The sequence below is a fragment of the Chinchilla lanigera genome, unplaced genomic scaffold, assembly GCF_000276665.1.
Source record: "Chinchilla lanigera isolate Chin_1 unplaced genomic scaffold, ChiLan1.0 scaffold00107, whole genome shotgun sequence".
NCBI classification, from domain to species: Eukaryota; Metazoa; Chordata; class Mammalia; order Rodentia; family Chinchillidae; genus Chinchilla; species Chinchilla lanigera.
In genome coordinates this window covers 4,395,815-4,415,950 of record NW_004955508.1, presented here as the reverse complement: position 1 = coordinate 4,415,950, position 20,136 = coordinate 4,395,815, and the positions used below count along the sequence as shown (strand labels likewise).

The following is a 20,136-nucleotide window of genomic DNA, read 5'->3' as shown; positions in this document are numbered from 1 at the left end:
TTTACATATGCAACCTGAACATAATTTTATGCAATGTTTTTAATTTGCTCACCTAACAGTTCCACAGTGCGGAATTTTCTACTTGTGGCGCCAGTGAGCGCTCACTCTGGATTCTGGGTTTTCAGATTAGAGATGCTGCACCTGCCCAACTGTGCTCAAAGCCACAGTCAGCTTCCTCCCGGGTGTTTTGTTCCTCGAGCTGCAGGAATTGAAAATAATAGCTTATGTTTCTAACCCAGGAGTTCTGTCCAATTTTATCCATCCATATCTCTACAGTTTTACATTTAGTAATTTTTATTAACTTTTATCCTTTTCTTGAAGATAATTTTTTGCGGGACTGCTGCCGGGTTTTGGTTTTCCTTTTCTTCTCTCTCTCCTTTCACATCCCTCCCGCCACCCCTGCCTTTCCCCTCTCTCTCTTTAGTGCCTGATCTTAGACAAGGGAATAAAGATGTATGTTTATTTTTTTTTTTTTTGGTTTTTCTCCGGTACCAGGAACCGAACTCACGACCTTGCGCTTGCCAGGCAGGCGCTTAAAGATGTATGTTTAAAGACGATACCTGCAGTATCATTTGTAAAAGAAACAAAAGGAGAAGCGGCCAAAGTATCCAGCAGTAAATATTCTTGTGGCCAGGACACCAGAATTGCATGTGCTTGTCTGTATTGTTTGTAACCTATTAAATAAAAATGCGTATGGTCCGTGTGTGTGTGTGTGTGTGTGTGTGTGTGTGTGTGTGTGTGTGTGTGGTTGTGTTTGTTGACTGAGCAGTAGTGATTCCTCATTTTAGAGGAAAGGAAACCCTCAGGGCTAGTTAGTAAAACAGGAAAGTATTGGTAAAAGGAGTCAGTGGATTCAGTGCAGTGCTGGTAGACAGCAAGACCCAAGGGACAGAGACAAAGGAGGAGAGATGCCCACTTAATGTCTCACTGGCATAGCCAGTGGAGGGGGAAGAGCCAGGGACACCACTGGCATTTGACTGGGTGAGGTGTGTCCCACCTCACCTGCCACCCGGCAGCCCCACTTCCTGTGTCTTGGCAACCAGGCTCCTGATGACCTTGAAGAGAGGCCGGGGTAATGAGAGGGAGCCATGGTCTTCATAGGTCTTGCAGGTGGGGCTGGAGAAGCTGACGTGGAGGAGGTGGTAAGGGGAGATTCTGAATCCCGTACAGGAAGGTGAGGTCAGGCACGCCCTGGGAGACAGCTCTGGGCGTCGTGTGTTCTCTCTCCTTGCCACCGGTGCACATGGCAGGTCGCACCTCTGCCTTCTTGGGGCCCAGGCTCAGGGCTGCCAGGTGGGAGAGAGCAGGGAGTCGGCCATGATGAACAGCCCCGCTCTGTGACTGACTGGTTTGGGCTCCAGTGGCCCCTCTATGCTCCCTGTCCTCTCTTTTCCGTGTCATCTGAGGCGCTGGGTCCCAGCCTCAGCTCCGCCTTGCCCCAGCCTCAGGGGATGGGACGGCTTTTGTAGGTTGTCCCCACGGACCCTGTGGCACAGGCCCCACCCTCAGCCACAGGGTCTCTGTCCTGAGGGCCCTCCCTGAGGTGCCCTGCCCACCTGGCTAGCTCACCCTGTTCGCTCTTTAGCCAGGAGGCAGCCAGCCCCCAGGCCACCTGCTGGACTTTGGTTTTCTGGCCTCAGTGAGGCACAGAGCTCTGACTCACAGGAAACTTACTCCTCTTGGAGCAGTGGGGCGCAAACTCGGGCCTCAGTGACTCTCTGCCAGCATTACCACCAAACAAGGACAGACGCCCAAGTTATCCCCTTGTAGGGCATTCAGCTCCACAGAGACCTTAACACGTGCCGTGCGGGTTTCTCTGGGTGGTAGGATTATGGGTGATTTTCCTTTTCTTTTTAATTTTTAAATTTTTTTTTCCTTTTCCTTTTATACTGTAGTGTTGAATGACTATTTTAAGATGAACTCATGTTTATATGAAGTGTAAAGATCCCTCTTTATTTAAAGTAAAAATGTGTTCACAATCTCGAGGGTGCTGAAATTGGAAACCTGTTTCTGAGCATACTGAATTTGTAAGCTGAACCCATGGACTGTGTTGTTTCCCTGATGGCTGGGGCCTGGGAACTCCCAGAAATTAAATTTACAAGATTGGGTGTCTGGTTCTCTTTCAGGGGCAAGGATAATAGCTTTTACCAGATTTTCAAATGTGAAGGCAGGGGCACCCCAGACCTAAGAAGGTGATGGAGACGGGGTCTTACCGTAGATTCTATTCAAGGCCCATTCTGATCATCTCCGTTGCTTCTAGTTTCTGTCGTAATTGGGAATGCTTGGGACTCACATCATCTAGACCCATGGGTCCATTGGGTTGAGGGCAGTACCAGCAGCCCCCTGAGGAATGTAGGGTTTCCTGACCTGTCTAGCTACAACTGGGGCTTCTGCTCAGGCCACAGTAGGAGCCCCAGTACTCTCTCAGTAGGTGGATAAACATGAGTCCCAGTAACAAGTGTTGGAGAAGAGGGGTCAGGCAGGGAGACTGTGAGAGCTTGCGGGTAGTCTTGGGTGAGGAGCTCCTGCCCGCTAGGATGTGCTGAGTCCCTAACCCATGCCATAGCTCCCTGACTCCCTAAATGTGACCAGCCTCAGCAGAGGTGCTTACTAAATTCTTCTCAGTGTGGTTCACCATGAGGCCACATTAAGAACACAAGAAAAGTTGGTGATGTGCCATGGCCCAAAGTGGATGGATCACAGCGGGACTCATGGATTCAACTGTTTGATTGTTGTTGTCCATGTAAAACCAAGCATGTCATAGTCCCCACATGTAGACTTTCGCACTTTACCTGGAGAGCTTGCTTCCACCCCTTAAACGTATATGGCCGAAGGCAGATAATGGAGCTGTGGGCACTGGGTTGTGGTTCTGGTTTTCACTGGCAATTACAGCATACGTTTTTAGATTCCATACAGCATGGAGACAGGGTAATTTAAGATAATTTAGTGGGCTGAGGAGCCCTGAGGGAATTGTGGGAATGGACTGTTAGAGCCAATCATTATTCTTTGGCAGACCAATGAGGAGAGGGAGTTCCAGAGCCTTTTAGATTATCAGGAGGAAATGGGAGAAATGCAGTGGCAGGAGCAGGGGTTTTCAAGCGTATGAGAAGGTGCTATCACTCACAAACCGAATGTACTCAAGGGAGCCAAAAAGCCAATAGAATTGGGCTGGCCAAGAGGGGAAGGGCGACTGGCTTCTTGCTTGTCTGTGAAGGGCATGGATCCAGGGGTTCAGCATTCCTGATTCCAGGTGAAGAGAGCACCTGTCAAGAACCTGTAAGGAATGGGAATAACCACATTCAGGGGTTGCTCTGGAAGCGGCATTTCCTGATCCTTTACCACATTCCACACAGCCGGCCTCGCAAGTCACCCTCAGCACCACCCTTATTTGGGTATCGTCGCTTTCTATTACCGATGAAGGAGACGAGGCTTAGAGGCTCAGAGATATTTGCCAAGGTCACACAGCGAGGTTACTGAGCCAGGAGTGGAACCCACCGATGGCCCAGCTACGGACCACCTCTGCCTTTGGCAGGAGATCAGAACCATGGACAGCCATGGCAGCAGGGGCGACAGAGAACGGACTTCAGTGGAGTCCCAAGGAAGAGGGGACTATGGTCCCCTAAGGAGGTGGCTACCCGCTGGGCTGAGGTCCCAGCAAGAGCAAAGCAAGCCTCAAAGCTCAGAAGATAAAAAGCATATGGTGGGGCTGGATGCTGACGCTGGCAGTGTAGTCAGTGGCATGATTTATGGGGCAACTAAGTGCACAGACAAAGTTAACCAGCACTCTAGACCTATGTCCATATTTCCTGGGAGACTGGTGAGTCCCTGTCACCTAAGTTGAATCTGCCAGGTGTCTGTGTAATCAGAGGAAGAGGGGACTACCAAGTCACACAAACTTGGGGATGGTGGGAGAGGGGGTCTGCAAGCCACCTGACTCCCCTTACAAAGCAGGGTCTCACATGGGGTGGCCCGGTTCTCCTTCTGTTAGCACAGCTGCTTAGAGTCAGGCCTCCTCCCTGGACCAGTTAGTTAGCATAGCGAGGACAGGATCTTGGAAGAGCAGCACAATAGCCCCTGCCAGCCATGGGGTAGGCATGCGGGAAGAACCAGTTCCCCAGTGAGTGGACTGTCCCACAGAAGGAGGGCGAGTGATGAGCTAACCCAACCGCCCCCACCCCCAGTCAGTGGCGAGGTACCCGTGAGGGCTCTCAGGTAGCAGCTAACCTGCAAGTGTTCGTGGAAAGAGGCCAGGGGTGCAGGTAGACTTCAGTCCTCTTCCGGGCCTTGATATGGGGAGATGAACTGTGACCATAGACATTGGCTTGGGCGCTCTGCAGGAGAGACACTGGGCTGTCTGTGCGAATCCAAGTGACTGCCAAAGAATGAGCTGGTAGCAAGCACCTGGCTGCAACATGCCTGCCGATCCTGAGGGTCACTGAGACTGGAGGGATGACTAAGGTGGCCTAAAGCCTGAGTGCCAGACAGGCACTTGGGCCCGGTTTTCCTGTGCTGCTTAAGTGTGATCTGGTCCTGACTCTGGGCCATTTTCTTCCTTTCCGCTACTCTGGCATCATCAGTAAAATAGACGAAAACTCAAATGAGATCATCAGTAGATGAAATACCTCCTCATCGTTCATAGTTCTGGCTGCTGGGCCGAGACTTGATTGAGACTATTGTGGACCATTCCTAGTGACTTCTCAGCATTGCCTTTATATCTGAAGGATTCCCAAAACCCGTGGCCAGGGAATGCAGGGGGTACCATGGCTAACGAGGCGATTTTCTTCTTATGGTAGAAATGCTTTCTGCTTGCTGGTTTTTGTTGAATAATGGATGGCGGATGACTGCATTGACCGAGACATAGACAGTAGGCCTGGCCTTGCAGGCTGAGGGGCCTCGGGCAAGCCCTTTGACCTGCTCCCAAAGTCCATGCCTGGCTTAGGGGTCCTCTTCCTAGGATGGGGGCAAGTGCCGGAAAAAGCAGAGTGGGTCAGTTTCGCTTGAGTCTGAGTCACAGCTTTGGGGGCATCTGCTAAAAATGCCAGCCAGAACACCTTCTGTGCATTTGGTGAGTGGGATGGAGAGACATTTACTAGTTGCTTCTGCCCAAGGAGATAGATGCCTTTGAGGTAATGTTCTCTGCCATTTCTTTGAAATTGAGACCCTGTCGGTGTCTTTATATAAGAGCATTATAGATACGTGGACAGGATGAAAGAGATGAAGGTGGGGTAGCTGATAGAAATCTTCCTTCCCTTCTACTTGTAATCACACCGTAGAGAAAGGGCATTATCTTCTGGCACAGCATTAATTATCACTGAAAGATGCCTCTGTTGTTATTCACATTGGTGCTGGTGGTACTGTGGCCCCAGGCCACTTACTAGGTGCAAGAGTCTTTTTCCATCTGTATAATGAAACTTGCTCTCTCTCTACCAACTTGCCCACTCTCACACCTAATGCCCACCGTCCATTTTTCTTGCCTGATGACATCTGAGCTGCTGTCATCTGCTTGGGGTCAACAGAGTTTCTAATTATCCCATGATGCAAGTGGGAGAGCTGGGGACCTAGACAAGGCCTGCTGGGACAAGCAGTGCCCCGGAGTCCCTGGGCCCACTGTCCCATCTTCCCAGCCAGCTTCCACATCTGCCTCTCAGCCCCCTTTGTCCAGAAAGCAAGGCCAGTCCCAGGGAGCATTTGGGGGAAGGGGCGCAGAGCTAGGGTAGAGACAGTGCCAGCCTGCTAGGGCCCGCTCTTGCAGGGTCCTACCTGTGTGTCCACCCTGCAGGTCTCCTGGGGGCCAGAGGCTTACCTGGGGCCAGCTTGCTGTGTCCTGTCCACCGTGTTAGCCTGGGCTGCACAGCCCCCCTCTGGGATGCTAAGGTAGCCACTTGCCCTCGTGTCTACGTAAAGAATCGATGAGATCTTCCATGAAAAGCACAAGGCAAGCCGGGAGCATGGCATACACCTGTAATCCCTGGGCAATTCAGCAAGATGCTGTCTCAAAATTTAAAAAATAAGAAAAAGGCTTAGTTCAGTGTGAAGGGTTCAAGCCTCAGTACAAAAAAAGCATGGAACACAGTACCTGAATCAGAGCAGACCTTCAGGGCAGCAAGCATTTTTGGAGGGCCTGTCCCCTGCCAGTCAGTATGGATATAAACATGCAAGAGGCATGATCTTGGCCCTCTGGATGGTGGGGATGGTGGAGTGACAAACTGGGACACTCCCACTTATACACACTGTTGTGGGAGGCTAACACAGCCAGAACAGAGGGAAGAGGGGTGTGGCAACCACCTGGAGATTCCGGGTGGGCTTCCTGGAGGAGGCGGCTCCGGGCACAGGCTGTGGAATTGGTCAGATCAGGCGGCAGGATGGGGTGGGGCGAGAGTTGCAAGCCACAGCTAGCACGGATGAGAGACGTACAGCAGGGCTGGCTCTGAGAACCTTAAAGTCAAGCTGTGTGGCAGAGTCCGGAGGCAGCTGGGGGGACTTCTCACCCCTGCCAGTACCACCCCACCCCTCTGTGTCTGGGCCTCAGAGCTACCTATGAATGCCAGTAGCCGGAGCCTCTACCCAGAGGCCCCCATGGACTGATAATGTGTCCTGGCGACTGGGAAGGCACACATAGCACGGGGTGCTCTCCACGAGCTGAACCGGTGAACGAGACCAACAATCTCAGGCACCAGAGGAAACAGCAAATCAGCTCTCTCTGGATGGAAGGCCTCCTTCTGATGATTACCTGATCTTTATCTGTGCTTCTCAAACCACCGCTTCCTTGAGTCATGCAGAGGTCATTTGGAGGCAGCCACTATGGCAGCTCCAAAGGGCCTCACTGCATGTGCTTATAGGCGAGCCAGGGACATCCGGGAACCCATGCTGCCCTCTGCTGTCCCTCTGCCACTTGTCTTATGAGATCTTAGCTGCACCTTTTCAAGGCCCATGAGCAGAGAGGGTGTGCCATAGGTGTGGCCAAGGGCCCAGATGTAGATTCCATAGAGTCCAGGACTGAGGGAGCCACCCAGCCGGAAGGCTGGCCATTCGGCCCCCACCAGAAGTCTGCTGTTCCATAGTCTCTGACACTAAACCCCCAATAGGAAAGGAGCTCCACACACCTGCGCTGTGTGTTAGCCATTCTAGCATCTTTCAGCTATGGGAAGAGAGTAGCTCTAGTTGCCGCCAAAGGGCTAGTTTTGAGCTGGTGAAGGGCCAGTTCTGTAGCTTCCCGATTGTTGTTTTTATAGCACAAGTAATGCATGTAAATATATGTGTATATCTAGACATTAGAGAAATACATGTGCAATACATGTAACCTGCATCTAATATCTATACATATACATATGGTGGCTATGTAAAAAATGTAGACATTATACAAAAACAAATAAAAACACTTTTTCACACCCCATTCCATCCCTTCTTCAGAGGAAATCACCCATATCATGAGGGGTGTCCTTCTAGACACTCTCCTGAGCATTTACACAATAAATGCCTGAATATTTATAATGTTTTTTCTTTATACAAAAAGGGTTCTATTAGTATGCAGTGGCCTGGTTCATTCACGTCACCCAGTTCATCTTTGATTCTTTTCCATCCTTTTTACTGGGGTGGAATATTACATAGTTTGGATGAAATACTCCATTCTGCTAATGATGGGTTTGTTATTACAGACAATACTGCAGTCAGTCTCTTTGACCCTACATCTTTGAAAATGCAAGCTGATATCATTTTTTAATAGATTCCAAGGCCTAGATTCGTGGGGTCAGGGATAACACAGATATAAAAAGCAGGCCAAACCCTTCCAGCTTGTTCCACTTTCCGCTCTCACCATCAGAAGTGTCTTGTTTCTCACACTCTTGCCCCTGTTGGACATTATCATTAAAATATGCTTTTCAGGCTGAGGAGGGAAACAGTTGTATCCCGCTAATTGCTTCGCTTTGTATGTCTTTAATTATGAATGCGCTTGAACACTTTTCGTGTTTATTGACCATTGGTATTTATTTTTCTGTAATTAGCCTGTTCATAGACTTCAGTGATTTTTCAGCTGTGGGGGACTCTTATGGACTTTGGATATTAATCACTCGTCTGTTCTGTGTGTTGCAAGTATTTTTTCTCAGTATATTGTTTGTCCTTTATCTTTGTTTATGTCCTTGCAGTCCACCTTATCCCCATATCGGCAGCAAAGGATGGAGCGAGCAGCAAGAGCCGGAAGAGGATCCTGCCCGACCCAGTGACGGAGCCCCGGGTGACGGACCCGGTTTATGAAGCCCTTCTGTACTGTAACATCCCCAGTGTGGCGGAGCGCAGCATGGAAGGTAGGCCGGGCTGTGCCACCCCGCGCGGCCTTGATACCCAGTGGGCACCTTCTGAGATCAGTTCTCCAAGCAGCAGAGCTCAGAGGTTAGGAGCGGGACTGTTTCAGCTGTGATCTTGCAGTGCCCCTAGGCTGTGCCCTGGGATGACATCCCGAGTCTTCGCCTGCTCCTCTGTGAGATGGGGTGGCTGTCAGTGCCTGTGTAAGAGCTTTGAAGCGCACCCAGGTCACGAGTAGCCCCGGAATGCTTACCATAATCATGATCTCCAGGGTGTCTTCAGCGGGCTGGAGAGGTGGCCTTGGATAGACTCTCGGGCCTGCCCCCAGCTGCTCCTCTTTCCACAGCAGAGCTGGGCTAGGCTGAGGCTGTGCGCAGGCTGCTTGCACTGTGTTGCCGGGAAGGCGGGGAAAATGCAATCCATCCGGGAACTTCGGCTGCGTGAACGTGTGTCAGGGATGGTGGGGAGTATTTCTTTGTACCCTGCCATGTTTCACGAAGGATTTAAAGGCGAGGCTACTGTTTCCAGTATCCTTGTGAGCCTCCGCATGTAAGTGAGGCTCCCTGAATAGTGTGCCCATCTGTCTCTCACTGCCTCCAGCCGTGCCACACCCCAGCGCCTCCTTGTCCTGTCCAGGAGGCCTGGGAAGGAGGTACACGGCGGCCCTGCCCGTGGCCTGGACCCACAGGCAGCAGCTCTGCAGGCTCTTTGCATTCCCTGGGGCCACTTCCTCTTGATTCCCGGCAGGGTATGGCCAGGTCTCTCCCTCAGCACTTCTGAAAAGGATTGGCATTTATTAAATGATGACCAGACAATGTGCTTCTGTCCTGCAGGTCACGCCCCACATCATTTTAAGCTGATCTCGGTGCAGGTGTTGATTCGCCATGGGGACAGGTACCCCCTCTACGCTATTCCCAAAACAAAGCGGCCAGAAATTGACTGCACCCTGGTGGCTAACAGGTAAATTGCACTTCTTCTTCTAAAAGTCGTTTTCCAGCGTCCGCCGTCTTCTTCCGTGGAGAATTACAGGGCAGGGCAGGGCAAGGACCCGCACTTGGTCATTACATCCTGTTTGGAGGAGCCTGAGCGGCCGCAGTGGTGCATTGAACACCACTGTACAGCTGGAAAGACTGAGGCCCACGGAGGCAGGGACAGCTGTGTGAGGCAACACCACAGATAAACTGAGGATGGAGTTCAGGCCAGTCTGAGGCCCGCTCTCTTATCTTGCGGTTCTCCACTTTGAGACAACTGGGATGCAGTGCAGTGAGCACTGGGTTGGGAGTCCTCCAGCCCAGCTCAGCTGTCCCTCCTGAGCTCAGCCTCCCGTCTCTGAAATGGGGCTGCTGGGGCTGGATGGGAGGGAGGAGTACGGGACATGATACACAGGAAGGTGTGCTGGCAACTGCAAAGATACAAATGCGAGACAGTATGCCAGCCATTTAATTTTTCACAGCCGTAGAGACAGTTTGGTTCTGGTTGAAAGCCCTGAGGATGAAAACTAATTGAACAGAGGATGGAAATTGCCTGTATGGAAATGGCACGCCCTAAAATTAGAAGCACAGTTACCTGTAAATTGATGGACCTGGCCTGAGCGAATGTGTCTGGGGGCACATAGCATCCCTCGCAGTTTCCTGAATGAGGTCAGGGGCTGGAAGGCAGTGCTCACCAGGGAGACGTTATCCTGATAGAATGCTCGTGGAGTGCCAGCCTGCTGTGGGTAGGGCCAGCCTGGTGCAACCGCGCATTGCCTCGCTGTACCCCGGGCTCTTTTTTAAAAATGGCATAAATGGAGGAGGCTTCAGGTTAACTCTTTGCTGGCAGCTAGTGTGGGGAAGCGTAAGCAACCCCTTCACGGGCTCCTCCGCCCCTCCCTCATGCTGGGTCACGGTGCTGCGGGGCTGTGTACTCGTGTCTTCTCTCTCACATTTAGCAAACAGAAACATACATCCATGCCTCTGGGTTGGAAAACATGCTGATCGGAGTCCGGCTGTACGGACCCCAGCTTTCACTGCAGGCCGAGTCCCCACCCCCCGGACATTAGTTCCGGACTTTCTGCTGAGATCCTCTGCTCCTCCGTCCCCCACTGCTTGCTGGGTCCCCGCCCTTCATGCCTTTTTGCCTGCTGTACTTCCCTGTCCTGCATCCCCGCTTGGCCAACTCCTACAGCCCCTTTGAGGCCCTGTGCAGCTCCCCCTCCTCTGGGAAGCCTCCCCTGGTGTATTCACACTGAGGTGGCTCTGCGGCTCCGTCAGCTGCTGACCATACCTGGCCCACACCGAGCAGGGAGCTGGACAGCAAGGGTGTCACGGCATGCAAGGTCAGAGTCAGGATCTGAGCCACCTCTCGAGTGGCCTCAGTGCTGAGGCAAGGGTGGAGGTCGCTTGTGCTGGGCCTTACCCCTTCAGTTTCTGGACCCTGGGGGATGTGCTCAGCACGTGGCGTGGGGCTGGGGACCCACTCAGGGAAGCGGCTTTCCTCCATTCAGCAGTGCAGTGTCAGTGCATGAACGGCTGGCACAGTGCTCGCTTCAGCGGCACACGTGCTAAAATTGGCATGATACAGAGATTAGTATGGCTCCTGCGCAAGGAGGACATGCAAACAACTGGCACAGCCCTGCTGTTGCTGTCTGGCTGGAACTGGTCATTTGAACAGCTGCAGAGAGGCAGACCACTGGACACTGAGCCGGGAGGACTCGGGGCCACCTCTCAGGTACTTTGTGGACAATAGCATACTTCTACCCCAGCAGCAACCAGCATCTGCTCCCTTCCTAGCTGGGCTGCATAGTCCTAGAAAGGAGAATTTGAATGGCTTGGCTCAGACCAGGTGCCTGCCCCCAAGACTAGCCAGCTGTTGGCTACAAGGTCTTAGAGGCCACTTTGTCTCTTCTCAAAGAGGGGCCCATTGGCCGGACTCCCCTGGCAGAGAACAGGGCTTACACTTGTCTCTACCTTATCCAGACTGTGGGCTCTTCCAGGGCTCAACTGCACCTTGTTTCACCAGGCCCACCCCGGAGCCTGATGCAGGAGCCTGATGGCCCCCCAGTGCCTCATGCAGTCATAGCTGGGGCTTTTTGGAGGTAGCTGGATCTAGGCTGTGTGAATGTGGATTAAGGGTGTAATACTCGGATTAACAGTATGTGATGCTGGAAGCCCTACCTTGGTTGTGAGTGGTACCAATCAATAGTCTTACAGCCTGGATGGAATATAAAGGGAGAGAGGGAAGGTAGGCTGCTGCTGCTACTGCTGCTGCTGCTGCTTGCTGCTCGCTGCCTTCTGCTCGCTGCCTTCTGCCTTGCCATGAACTGTTTCTCCTCTGCGACACCCTTCTCCCATGCCACTCTGCTTTGGAGCCAGCTCACTATGGACTGAAATGTCTACAAATTGTGAGCTGGAATAAATCTTTCCTTCTTTAACTTTGGGTGTTGGGTATTTGAGAACATTGAGAACATTGAGAACATGAGAACATTGCAGAGTGAACACAGGACCTCAGTGAAAACCACAGGGCATGAGTGCGTGCTGTGTGTTCCTGCCCTGTGCTCTATCATGGATTTAAGCTATGGCCATGGAATTCCCTGAAACCTTTGCAGCCTGTTTGACATTGGGCAAATCATTTCCCTCGCTGGATCACTTCCTCTGTTCTGGAACAAACATAATAATATCTCCCTAACATCACCCTCATGAGGTCCACATTAGATGATGGGCTAAAACATTCAGGTTGCTCCACACCAAAGACCCAGTAAGTGTAGCATCGTTGCCCTCAGCAGCCTGGAGGCCTTCAGGGCCTGGCCTCTTTCCCTCTCTGCGATGAACTTGTTCACCCGGCCAAGTCGGTAGGGCCCTTACGTGGTCACCTCAGTGGCAGGACCCTCTGGTGGAGCCGTGTCCAGAGCTCCTGTTTAGGAGGCTCAGTTACTGCAGACCATTCACTCTGCCTGCCTGTGTCCTCAGTTTCCTCTGCCCCGTTGTCATTGTGTTGAGCATCCTGCCTCTGTGGGAGCTGCTGAAAATGGTCTGTGAAGAGGGCAGAGTGTGCGTGGTTAGTTACCATAGTCCCCCAATCCAAGGGCTTGCTCTTCATAGGTTAGGTTACCTGTGGTCAACAGCAGTCCAGAACTATTAAACAGAAATTCAGGAAATGGAGAAAGAATGCATCCACCTAACTTGTATTACCATATGCTGTTATACCCATTACCTTCTATTCTTGGTTTTGTTGTTGATTTCTTATGAACTGAACCATATCATAGGTGCCTAACTTATAAATTGAGCTGTATGATATGCATGCCTGTATAGAAAATACAACACACACATGGTTTGATGCAACCAGCAGTTTGCGCCCCCTGGGTAGCTTGGAATGTAACCTCTGCAGATAACGAGGACTGCAGTGCTCAATGTCATTCCATTGGTTGCATCTTTAAACGTAGTAAAAGATGACTCATCCCCATAAACAGGGACTTAGCGTGAGCAGGAACCCCAAGGCAATGAACCCACTCTGGGCCAACAGCTGTCCCAGATGTGGGATCTGGGTCCTGCAGCACCTGCTGTCTTTCCAGCTGCTCTGAAGTTAGTGATTCTGGGACCTCCTTATGGGTGGTGAGGCCCAGAGGGTGCCTGTTACCCTAGTGCTGTCTGGGCCAGCAGGTGGGAAGCCCTGAGCTCAGTCCCCCAGAAGCTTGTTGTCCAAACAGGTCGGCCACTGCCCGGCTCTGTCCACACTGACCCATCCTGTGGCCCTTGGGGTTTTTGAGGTGGAAGCTGCCTCACCATGAATGCCAGGTGCTGTGTGAGACAGGTGCTATTCTTGCCCTCATACTACTATGCTTAGCCAGCATTAAGGTCATTAGCCAAGTATATAATTGTGGTTAGTAAATGCCTTTTTTATATTAATAAAATATGAATCAAATATGCTTCTCTATATCCAAAAAAAGAAAAATATTGACCTTAGTCAGCATTCAGCAAATTGTAGTTTTATATTCCCGTCATTTACTAGGTACTGTCTGGTTCGTAAGCCAGGAGGCAGCACCGGAGCAGGCTGTAAATGAATCAAAGGCCACCCTGTAAAGATCTGGGAACTAGTGTCCAGACAGAAGGAGCAGCAAGTGCAAAGGGCCTGGGGCTGGAAGGGCTGGGCATGCATGAATGCCAGCAGGACCAGTGAGAAAGGGGTAGAGTGGGGTTCTGTGGATTATGGAGGGGAGGCTGTCTCTGATCTCAGGGAGTGCACACATCTCTCCAGAGATGGATCAGGTCCTGGTACCTGGTAAGCTATATTGAATGGTAGCCATCACAGGTAGAAATGACATCTGCAATGAAGAAAGAAATGAAAGAGCAAGATGTAGACATGGAAGTGCTTTGGCACACTTGGAGGATGACCTCAAGAGGGGAAGCCAGACCCGGCCTGGGCAGGGAGAGGGAGATGCAGAAGCAGGTTGTCAGTGTGGTGGGCAATGTCCCCTCGGTAGTGAGCTCCAGCTGGGCAGAGCTGGGTGGGCCATAGCTCGGCACGGTGAAGCCCCCGGAGTTAGTGTCACCCACCGGCCCTGAGTGCGGAGTGCAGGCTGGGCCATCGGTGCCTCAAGTGCCCTGCTAGGGGGCGGGGGCTCCAGGCATGAAGGTGCGGAGGGAGCCGGGCAGTGAGGAGAGGACAGGATGGAGGTCTGTGCCAGCTGCACCGCGGGCCTGGGCTGACAGCAGCTGGTGGTGTTGCTGTTGCTGCGGGAGTACTCAGAGTTGAAGCCCTCACCCCGAAAACAGCCTCTAAGGCTTCCTGTGTCCTTCCGAGGCTCCTGCGTCTGTCCCTTTCTGCTCCTGTCCTCGCCCTTTCTGCTGCCCAGCTCTTCCGCGGCGCTCGGAACAGCTCTGCTGCTCCCTGACGCCAGGGGGCGCTGCTCGCAAACGGCTGTCGGGCCAGTTCCCTCACCTTTCGGGACTGGGCTTACATGTCACCCTCTCAGCACGGCCTGCGCGGAACACTCCGGTTAAAACGGCAGGGACGCTTGTCTTACCACACACTCCTTACTACCTTCTTTTTGCCATCACAGCTGTTACCTTCCAGCACACACATTTATGGCTGTCCTTGTGTATCATCTGTTGCCCCAGGCAAGAATGTATACTCCTTACCCGAAGGCAGGGTATTTTGTTTTTGTTCACAGCTGTTACATCCCAAGTGCCTAGGACAGTGCCTGACACGTACATAGAAGAGGTGTGACAGATGTTTGTTGAATGAATAAATGATGGAGGCTGGAACTCAGAGTGGCAGCAGAGATGGCCTTAGAGAAGATCGAGGTGGGGTCCCTGGACTCTGTAGAAGGCTGGGCAGGACGAGAGAGGGGAGAGTATGCAGGTGTCAGATAAGGCTTGCACAGGCGGTGCTGCCCTTGCCTGGAACAGACAGCACAGAAGAAAAGCGGGAAGCCGGGCCTGCAGGCTGCCGTGCTGCTGGTGAGCCGTCTTGGGATGGTCTGGTTTCTCACTGGCAGCAGTCGGGGGGCTCAGCGGCACTGTCTTGCTGGCGGGGTGGAGGTTTGAGGGTCTTCGGCCGTTGAAGCTGGGGGCTTGAATGAAGTCACAGTCAGAACCTGTGCAGCTAGGCAGGAGCCCAAAGCAGGGCCCTGGAAAGCACAGCCCTGCCCTCAGCACCGGCAGGAGAGGGAGAGGGAGAGAGAGGAGGAGGAGGAGGAGGAAGGCCCGGCTCGGAGCAGGAGGTGCAGAGGGCACCGGACATGTCTGCTTAGAATTTCATTTTCTTAAAATTGGAAAGAACAGATTCTTTCATTGGCTTCAGTTTTGTGGGGTTTTTTTTGTACCAGGAATCGAACTCAGGACCTTGTGCTTGGTAGGCAGGTGCTTGTGCCACTGAGCTACATCCTCAGCCCCCTGGCTTCAGTTTTAAAAGTCTGCTCTGTTCCAGCTTCCAGGCAGGCGTCTGTGCTGAGCAGAGCTCGCTGGTGAGCCGTGCTGGTCTTACACCGTTCTCAGCCAGCCTGGGCTGTGCAGACCTCAGGCTCGGGTCGGGTGCAGGTTGGCCTCAGGGTTCTGGCTGGAGCTTTGTGGCATTAACAGATGTGAACAAGGCAGGTAAAAGTGTAAGGATTCTGAAGAGAAAGGGTCGAAGGCTTTACATAGTATCACTTGATGTTTTAATCTTGGCTATGACAGCAGATTTCCAGTGAAGTCCCAGTTAGGAGAGTTTGGTCTGAACAAAAATCTGACCTCACAGATACAGTCGTGTTTGGATTAGTGAACCAAGGCTGTTGTAACAGTGAGACTCAAGAATACGTCGCCTTCAATAACAAAGCAGTTGCTTTCTTTTTTTTTTTTTTTTGGTACTGGGAATCGATCTCAGGACCTTGCGCTTGCCAGGCAGGCACTTGTGCCACTGAGCTATATCCCCAGCCCAGGAATTGCTTTCTAGCTGGGCACAGTGGTGCATACCCGTAATCCCAGCACTCTGGGAGGCTGAAGCAGGAGGATCCTGAGTTGAAGCCTGGCCTAGGCAACTTAGTGACTTAGCACAAGGTTGTCTCAAAATAAAAACAAATAAACAAACAAATAAGTAAAGGGCTGGGAGTGTAGCTTATTGTGAAAGCCCGGGGTTCAATCACCACTATCACACACAAAAGCTGTTGATGTCTTTGCTTGAAGTCAGGAGACGATATTCCTGTCAGGTAACGGCTCCCTGGGTCACTCTGGGGTCCAGGTTGTTGCTTCCCCCACCCCCCAGGGTGTCCACTTGGCTCCCTTGGTTGCTGCTGTGACAAAACAGTGTCCAGAGGGAAGGAAGAGAACAGAGGGGGTCTCAACCCAGAAAGGGCACCCAGCCTTCCGTTCGACCTGCAAATACTTAGCGGCTCTGCCTAACTCTAGGACTTCAAAAGGGGGATACAACCAAGTTCCCAAGAAAGGGGGCAAGGATTTTAGTGTGCAACTAGTAATCTCACCCACAGCGGCACTGGTTTTTAATACTTCCGTCAAGATCCGCGTGCTGGAACAAATACTGTGGGGACTCATGCCACTGGCTATAACAGACAGTGAAAGCCCTGATGCTGTCACACGGCATCTGAGGACAGCATCCTGCGTGGCTGAGCTCCCTCCCTGAGATCACCAGAGCACCGGCCCAGTGCTGGGTACCCTCTGGGCTCTAGGGATAGGGCCAGGGATAGGCAGGCAGGGCCTGGACAGTCAGGTCCAGCGACTCAGTTTACCTAGTCTTCCTCCTGCTAACAAGGGGCATCCATTTGTTTTCTATTCTGTAGCGGAAATTTTTCCTCCACAAATCCTCATCTTTCTATGCCATTAAAAAAACTGTAATGAACACAATTAGCCCTCAGCGCCATTAAGTAGGCACATGCCCTGAAAACGTGGGCCTCAGCCAATACCTTCAATAGTGAAATTCCTTTTCTAGGGCTGGGGATTTAACTCAGCGGCAAAAGCGCCTGCCTGGCATATGCGAGGTCGTGAGTTCGGTTCCCAGTACTGGAGAAAAACCAAAAAAAAAAAAGAAATTCCTTTTCTAAAACTGGCCACCAAGCTCCCTCAGATCCTCAGATCTCACCAGCGTGAAACAGTGGCCTGGGCCGGGACATCTGAGCCTGATTGAGGGTTGGTCTTCGCGCATGTGGATTCATATTGGCAGCCTTGTGGTCTGTCTGGACATTTTATTTCCTAGTTTGCAAACATTTATGTGCGTTAGCCTCAGGCAAAGTGAAACACTATTTTTATGGAGAGACATAATTCCCTGCAGCTATGCAGGGTGATTGGTTAGACTCTACTGTATGCTGGAATTAGTATTGTATAATTTTAAAACATTTTTTAAAAGATGGATTTTTCGAGCTTTATGTTTTGGAAAGATAATAAACTCATTTTGGCAGCGGTTTTGAAAGCATGGCCGAAGTTAACTGGGCTTCCGGACAGCAGGGGTTTGCCATTAGAAGAATTGATCTTCGCTTCTTTTCATAGGCTGATTCATATTCAGTTACGTTGTAAACTATTCGCGTCTGCCCACTTTTGGGTAGCTGGAAAATGTATACGCATTCATGGGCCATTTCATTATTCAGAGGAAAAGTGTGTACATGGACAGGTCATTTCATTATCCACGGCAATTATATACCGGTGGGTAGAAAGATAAGTTATATCTTGACTTACACATACACCTATAGCAGAAATATCTCTGATCTCATGAAGAGACTGACTTTTAGCTATAAATGTATATGCACAGCTTTGAATTGTTGCAGAGTCTTAGTTGATTAGCCGGGGCAGGAGGATCACAAGTTCAAGCCCAGTCTGGACAATTTAGCAAGACCCTGTTTTAAATTTTAAAAATTTTTTAAAGGACTAGGGATACAGCTCAGTTTGAAGGCCCAGAATTCAGTGCCCAGCAGTGCACACACACACACACACACACACACACACACACACACACACACAAAGGCCGGGGGTGGGTGGTTGGGGCAGGCATTGGGGAAAAGGGGGCACTGGCTTGATGTGCCCAGGACCACACTGGAGCCGAGAGAGCCCTTAAGGGAGGCCGCTCAGCAAGGTAGGGCCAGGACAGAGGGACAGAGGGACAGAGGGACAGGCTGTGTCAGTTCTTCCCAGCACATGGCAGTGTGGGAGGGCTGCGGTGCGTCAGGGCTGCCTGTGTGGTCAGCTCCTCTCTCTGTGGACAAGACAAGGTGAACAGGCCATGACTGGACAGCAGGAAGGCCAGCGAGGGGCCTGGTTCCATCCAGAGAAGAGCTGCCCCGGGCCAGGGCTGGCTGTGAGTGTAAGGCAGAAAGAGGTGGGGGACACCTTGAGGGCTCCCTGCGCAGGGCACGCCTGTGAGGGTCTGGTGGTGGCCGGGGTGGGGGGGAACAGTCAGCTAGAGGGCAGAGCTGAGCCCGTGGCGCCCGGCTCCACACGGGTGAGGGACTCAGGGCGTCCTTGCAGGGAGGGCGTTGTATGTGCAGTCGCATCACAAGGAACTGAGATTGAAAAGTGACCAAGCAGAATCTACCCCTGCAGAGAAAGGCTGCGGGGTGACTGTCTGCGAGTCTGACTCCTAATTCTCCATGTTTTCTCTCTAGGAAACCATATCACCCCAAACTGGAAGCTTTCGTTAGTCACATGGCAAAAGGATCTGGAACCTCTTTTGAAAGCCCCTTGAATTCCCTGCCTCTGTTCCCCAACCACCCTCTGTGTGAGATGGGAGAGCTCACGCAGACAGGTAGGTGTGACCGCCACCCCTCCAGGCCTCCCTCCCGCCCTCCTATCCACAGACGCTGGAGCCAGTATCCTGGGTGAGGAGCCAGGGGGTTGGCGGGGGGGCAGGTAGCAGTGCGAAGAGCTTAGAGGCTCCAGGGTGTCTGATGAAACATCTGCTTTCTTCAATTAAAATGATCTTTCTTCTTACTATGTGTTTCCAAAAAGAAATTACAAAAGACAACAAAGCAAAAGAAAGCACCCCCCAGAATAGACCCTGAGTAGTAATCTTTCTTCTTGTACTTAGGTGCACATACATGCATGAGTGTCTTTTTCTTTTTTTTTTTTGGTCTTTTTTGAGACAGGGTCTTGCTGTGCAGTTCAGCTGGCCTTGAGCTCACTTTTTAGCCCAGGCTGGTCTCAAACTCACAACGATCCTCCTGCCTCACCCTCCCGAGTGCTGGGATTACAGGCCTGCGCCACCATGCCTGGCATGAGTGTCTTTCTAAACCACTTTTCATATAAGAATATATGGGGATCCTCTCTCCCTGTCTCTTAATGTTCACCCACAGCATCACTGTGATGGCTGCTTATTACTGCAGTAAGCATGGGCCATAATTTACCTAACTAATCTCACATTCTGGGACTTAATGTACAAGGTCTCAGGGAGACAAATGCATGGCGGATTCCTGCTGTGCCTGGAGTCTGAATGGCCGGGTCAGGTCCTCACCGAGCTTTACCCCTGCAGCCTGGTTGTACCGCTGTGCACCCAGTTAACTGTGGGGTCACCTTTCCCGGGAATGAAGGGACAGGTGGCTCCCCAAGAGCTCCAGGTGCCTGGTGCTGCAGAGTGGAGTGCCAGAGGACCTTTGCCGGGTCACCAGCCTTTGAGAGAAAGCGAGGAGGAGCAGTCGCCCCGCTGTTTTCTTGTTCCATCAGCATTATGGGATCTCAGTTTAGAACGAAGGGCATCCCTGTCCTATAGTTGGCCCTACTGGGTCTAGCCAGGCTTCCCAAAAGCATAATTATTGGGGGAATGATGGTGGGCAACAGGCCGAAGGTTCTGGAGGATTAGCTTTGGCCGAAGAGTTGGTTAGAAGCCTCTGGGAATGAGTGCGACACCCATGAGCTCTGTGTTAGTTTAGAACAAGGGTTTTCATCCTACCATATCCGGCACCCCCTTTCATTCACAAGTGTTCACAAATATTGTATTCTCCCTGGGCTACCCTGAAGTGAAATTTCAGTATAATAGAACTATTTTATATCCTTAATTTTTTTTTTTTAGAAAAATTACATCAGATATCCTGTAACAAGCAAAAGAAAGCATTTATTTTTTTAATTCGGTGTGTCTCAGCATCCATGCTTGGGAATAGCTATGCTAGAACATACAGTAATCAAATGTCTGCTCCGGACTGTGACAGCCACAGACGCAGGTGACTGAGGGATGTCAGATTAGTGACTCTAACACTACGTGTCAGTTTGTGGTTTTTCTGACAAGTTCTGCTCAAAACAAAGTACAGATGCCCCTTGCATTGCGTTTCTAGAAATTCAGTGGATATTAAAATTATGCAGGAATAATTTTATGTTTATAGCCACTAGAAAAACAGCATTCGGTTCTAGGCTAAACCATTCAGTCAGCTTTTCACCGTGGGAATGTCTT

The 20,136-nt window shown here is 51.4% G+C and overlaps 1 protein-coding gene across 15 annotated transcripts in view; it reads left to right on the top strand.

Moving 5' to 3' along the window:
* Positions 1 to 20,136, top strand: part of Pxylp1 (2-phosphoxylose phosphatase 1) — a 59,136-nt gene that overhangs the window by 33,832 nt on the left and 5,168 nt on the right. For all 15 annotated transcript variants that reach the window (XM_005407772.2, XM_013506274.1, XM_013506267.1 and 12 more), the window contains 3 exons: positions 8,142 to 8,300; positions 9,132 to 9,258; positions 18,362 to 18,501. In XM_005407772.2, coding sequence (XP_005407829.1) covers positions 8,142 to 8,300; positions 9,132 to 9,258; positions 18,362 to 18,501 — 426 coding nt within the window. The remainder of the gene's footprint in view (positions 1 to 8,141; positions 8,301 to 9,131; positions 9,259 to 18,361; positions 18,502 to 20,136) is intronic.